The 4,632-nt window shown below is 37.0% G+C and overlaps 1 protein-coding gene across 2 annotated transcripts; it reads right to left on the bottom strand.

Annotated features, from left to right (window-relative positions):
- Positions 1-315: 315 nt before the first annotated feature.
- Positions 316-4,286, bottom strand: LOC149146512 (serine/threonine-protein kinase Aurora-2-like). Of its 2 annotated transcripts, none has more exons than XM_089448039.1 (9): positions 4,007-4,286; positions 3,420-3,533; positions 3,177-3,323; positions 2,240-2,335; positions 1,866-1,961; positions 1,537-1,633; positions 1,319-1,436; positions 1,079-1,151; positions 316-878 (listed from the first exon to the last, which is right to left on the bottom strand). In XM_089448039.1, exons 1-9 carry the CDS (start codon positions 4,052-4,054, stop codon positions 771-773), a joined length of 897 nt encoding a protein of 298 aa, XP_089304165.1. In that variant the 5' UTR covers positions 4,055-4,286; the 3' UTR covers positions 316-770. The 2 variants fall into 2 exon arrangements, with proteins under 2 accessions (XP_089304165.1, XP_089304164.1); XM_089448038.1 differs by having other exon boundaries at positions 3,420-3,539; positions 4,007-4,285.
- Between the last annotated feature and the right edge of the window lie 346 nt (positions 4,287-4,632).

Genomic DNA, 4,632 nt, shown 5'->3' with positions numbered 1-4,632 from the left:
TAAAAGGCAAGTAAACTTTCAAATTACGGTCATGAAGCCTCCTGTCATTGGTTTCCAAGACAATGTAACAACTAACAACGATTCTTGAAATTAGGAATGTGAAGATTCAAGAAAAAAATCCAATAAAATAATAACCCTCTTTCAAATCATTTTCATAAGAATTAGAATATCAGAATCACGGGTGCCAAACACATTAGTTTTTGCTATAAGATTATTCAATTAAATTTTAAATTTTCAGGTATTATTGAATTTTCCTGTGTTCAGGTATTATTTATTACATTCTGTGAAGTCAAAAATCCGATGCAAAGCCCAGCAACGAATGAAATGGTTTCTTTCTTACATTAAAAAATGAACGCCATTATGGAATACATAATGTTATGTTCTAACGCTGATAGTATCGATACGAATGTTGGCAATGGTAAGCAGCCATCTAGAAGTAACCGCACTCTGGAAAATGATCATAAATACTTGTTGGCATGTTGGCCAGAGAGAGTTGAACTTCTGGGGATCATCAGGTAGGCGTGTTTGGGGGGGCACTGAAAATCAAACCCAGGCTAATCACAATAAAACCCTTACTGTTCTACAGCTAGACCAAGGCTAACTGACTGCAACAAATACAAATATTTTGATGCATTGCAGCAAGTCCAAAAAATCTATGGCATCAGTCAAGCGAGAAGCTTCAATTGTATTAAATAATTTGATAAATTGTCAACAGACAGTTAACATTATCAAATCAATCAAGACAGAGCCTACAACCAAATAGAACTGTCTTAATGATTCTGTCCATAAACACCGGTAGGATCATCATTTTGAACAATCCATGGGTGTTCGAGAATTTTCTGTAAAGGGAGGCGCTGAGTAGAATCTTTCACTAATATCTGCACCACAGAGAACAGCCAATTAGCCTGTTGTTCAGATGGATCAGGTTTCATCAAGTGGCAAAATGCAACTGATTAGCAAGAACTGAGACAATAAAGGCATAGCTTTGTAGCCATAATATATGATCCAACTCCACCAGACAAATCGAGGAATTTTACACCTTAGATGAATGAATGTAATGGATTAATGTTACACTCACTTGACGAATGAGGTCCTTTGCTGCATCAGAAACTACTGGGGTGGGAGGAAACTTCAAATCAATTTTGACAATCCTGCACCATATTATCAAACCCAAACAAGACTGTTAAAAACTAAAAATTCTTGGATGCTCAGACGCAAACTTGTAAACTCAAGTAGCAAATTTTAGGACCTAAAATGAGCATCCAACTGAATTTAAGAGAAGAAGAATGGGGAAAGAAGTGGAAGGTAGTATTGTCACCTTCTGTAAGTATCAGAGTGCTTCTTTGCTTCAAATGGTGGAATGCCATAGAGAAACTCATAACAGAGTACTCCCAAGCTCCAAATGTCAACTGCAGTGTCGTGTTCCTTGTTTTCAACTGCAGTGTTATACAAGCAGTTTAGCACTTATGTAACTTCACGGGTTCAAATCTAAATATAGGAAAATTATTAGTACTGTAATTGGGAACTCGTAGATACCCATTTCTGGGGGTAAATAATCCAAGGTTCCACACATGGTACGCCTTCTACTAAAGGTATGTACAGACCATCCAAAATCTGCAATTTTCAGTTCACCCTGCCATTCATAATCTTAAATATCAGTAATAATTACATACCAGTTCATGTCCAGAATATGGCATTGATAGGACATGACCAGCACATTTAGGACAAAATCTATCCTCTATGTAGCATGTCTAGACCCTCTAATTTGCATCTGGTAAAATCGGATACAAAGTTCAAACCAATTGACTATAAAAGTTGAGTGAATAAAAGTACAATACCAATGAAATATAAGCCTTAGCAATTACCTTAAAGCCAATCAGCAAATTCTCTGGCTTGATGTCCCTGTGTATCACATGCTTTTCATGGCAGTAAAGTAGAGCCCGTGCTAGTGATGCAATGTACTGTCTAAGGCAGAGAAATCAGATTGTAAGCAAGGTCGCAAATTGATGTAGAAACAATAGACAAGTTACTGAGTTCCTGAACTAGATACAACGTAGTTAAATGCAAATATATTGGATTATGTTCTCTACGGATGTCATAACGTAGGCATGAAACCTACATTATGTGTGCACGTTAGCTTGATTTCCATTGAAAACTGAAGACTATGACCTAATGGCAATCAGATAAACAATCTTTGTTTGCATAAATAACAAACATTCCTTGGAAGTAGAGAACTTACAGTAGCTGCACGTTTTTCATTGAAGCACTTACAGCGTTGTAGCTCTTTATACAGTTCACCTCTTGGAGCATATTCAAGAATGAGATAGACACGGTTCTGTAGAAATGTCAAGGTAGGTGTTAGTGAATTATATTTTTAATTTGTATGAATTTCTCCAGCTACATCTGTACCCAAACCCTATTAAGTGCTGAAATCCCACTTTAACAGAATAGCAATAGTTCAAATCTTACAGGAGACATACTGAGTCTATATGGTAATCCATTGCCAAGATAAAATTCATAAGGCCATTGTCCTAACTGAATTAGATTGTGGAGAGCATCAATCTAGCCATGTTCCTATCTAATAGGTTTATGGTAAGCACTAAGAAAGATATTCCATTACTCCTGGAGTTTGGGCTGTCCCGTGAACAAAATCGTCAAAGAGCATCTAATCAAGTGGAAGAAGACAACTCCAGTCACACATGGAAAGATCAGCACTTCAAACTTGATACCAAACCACCCTCAACTACAAGCTTTGAGGGTAAAGCTTGATATAGGAGGGAATTACGAGTATGTTATGGCACTCTAGTAAATGGTGGGTCAGCTTACATGAGTAATCAGCAAGTATTAGCGTATATCTGAGGTTATTATAGACATTATTACCCACATTATCATATGGGAGAACCAGGTATACTTTTGTATTACGGGGCATAGATGGGTCAGTTTTATTTGTGTATGACATATGTTGACCTTGCTGATTGGTGGCTTTAGAGCACTGAGTACGAGGGTTTCCCCTGGATGCCACCAGGATGTACATATCTCCCTGCACCTTTTCGGGTTTAGAGGAGAAGACTTAAGATTGTAAGCTGTTAATTCTTGAATTTCAAGTGAAAATATTTATAAAAAAACGGCAGATATTGCATTTTGGAGCGAAAGAATGACTTGGAAAGTGGGCATACCTGATCGTAAAAGTATCCATACAAGCGAAGTATATTGGGATGTCTCAGGTGACTCTGTATTTCGATCTCCCTTCTCAGCTGGTGTTCTACCTGGGATTGTTGGAGCTGATTCTTGAATAGCACTTTCAGAGCCACCACATACTTGCTCTGTTTTTAGATGCGGAGAAAGAAATGTTGCCGTTAAAAATACGAATTAAATAACGCAGTACATCCATGAAAGTTTGACTGTTTTTTACTAATTACCCTCTTCTCTCTGGCAAGATACACGTTGCCAAATTTTCCTCTTCCTAAGGGCTTCCCAATGTCAAAATCATCAAGGGTCCAACGTTTCACAGCACTCTTGTCTTCCCCTTCCACCTGATCCTGTCATAAACAAATATCATTCTTAGACAGTCGTGCAATCAAAACCCTAGTCCAAACCCTCGCACCAAATTTAGAGCATCATTTTCTTTCCTGGAAATCTTACAGCTTCCGGGGGATGTCGTCATTAATGTTTACCTGACCTAGAATAATCCAATCAGGGTTTCTTCCAACCCGAGGTTATTAGTTATTTAGATACCAGACTCGATAATAACATAAAGGGACTCTAAATATAACAATGCACCACACACTAAAGAATGGGGAAAAAACCCTAATCAGATAATTTTAGGTCAAGGGAACCCAAGCGACCATATCGCCAGAAACTACCAGCGATTACAATTCAGAATCTGTCCGTCTGCCAAAAGACCGTGAGCTATAGTGCAACATTACATCTATACACAGAATCACACACAAATATCTACACAATATATCCATAAATATATACATCCAGAAAAAAGAAGAATACATACATGATAGTCTGGCTGTACACTGCTCTCTGGAATGGACATCATCGCCATTGTTGAATCTCTTCGCTTCTGCTGCAGTTATGGGTAGAGATTGGTGTGGATATCGCAAATGAGAGGGTTAAATATTTGAAATTTGAAAACGCTCGACCCAACGGTCCGATTGTAGGCCACCTGCCCAGTGGATCGCTCCTTTGCCTTTTACACACCCCAGGACTCCCGTTGAACCATGCTCCGAGGTGGGCCTTTGAACTAGTGGGCTCTCTCTGATGAAGAGCTAGCTGCTCATTTGAAATTTGAATGAAAGAGGTAATTTAAGAATTTTGTAAAGAAATATTGGGGTTTTGTTTTTTGTTTTTGTTTTTTAAACATCCATGAAGTCATTTTTTTTCAAGTTTGATTTTTCAAAATGTAATTATTTATTTGAATGTAAAATTTGAGGAAAGATTTATATCTTAATATATTTGATTCTTCTCAACACTAAATAAATCTAAAATTAAAATGAATTTCTACTAATTATAAATAATATTATTTATATCTATATAAATTTAACATTTTTAATTTTGAATGTTGAGAGATCTTTTAGTGAAAATCACACAAAGAAATTATAAGTCAACGGTGGTTCATCTTCA

Source organism: Pinus tabuliformis, chromosome X, assembly GCF_031772625.1.
Source record: "Pinus tabuliformis cultivar Carrire ecotype Pingquan chromosome X, CPIR1, whole genome shotgun sequence".
NCBI classification, from domain to species: Eukaryota; Viridiplantae; Streptophyta; class Pinopsida; order Pinales; family Pinaceae; genus Pinus; species Pinus tabuliformis.
The sequence above is the reverse complement of the archived record's forward strand: the minus strand, read 5'-3'. Positions and strand labels throughout refer to the sequence as shown.

Coding starts and splice junctions, on each gene's coding strand:
- LOC149146512 (XM_089448038.1), bottom strand. CDS start 4,054: ATGGCGATGATGTCCATTCCAGAGAGCAGTGTACAGCCAGACTATCAT. Junction 3,324..3,419: donor ATCTTGCCAGAGAGAAGAGG/GTAATTAGTAAA, acceptor ATCTAAAAACAG/AGCAAGTATGTGGTGGCTCT. Junction 1,152..1,318: donor CACTCTGATACTTACAGAAG/GTGACAATACTA, acceptor AATATGGTGCAG/GATTGTCAAAATTGATTTGA.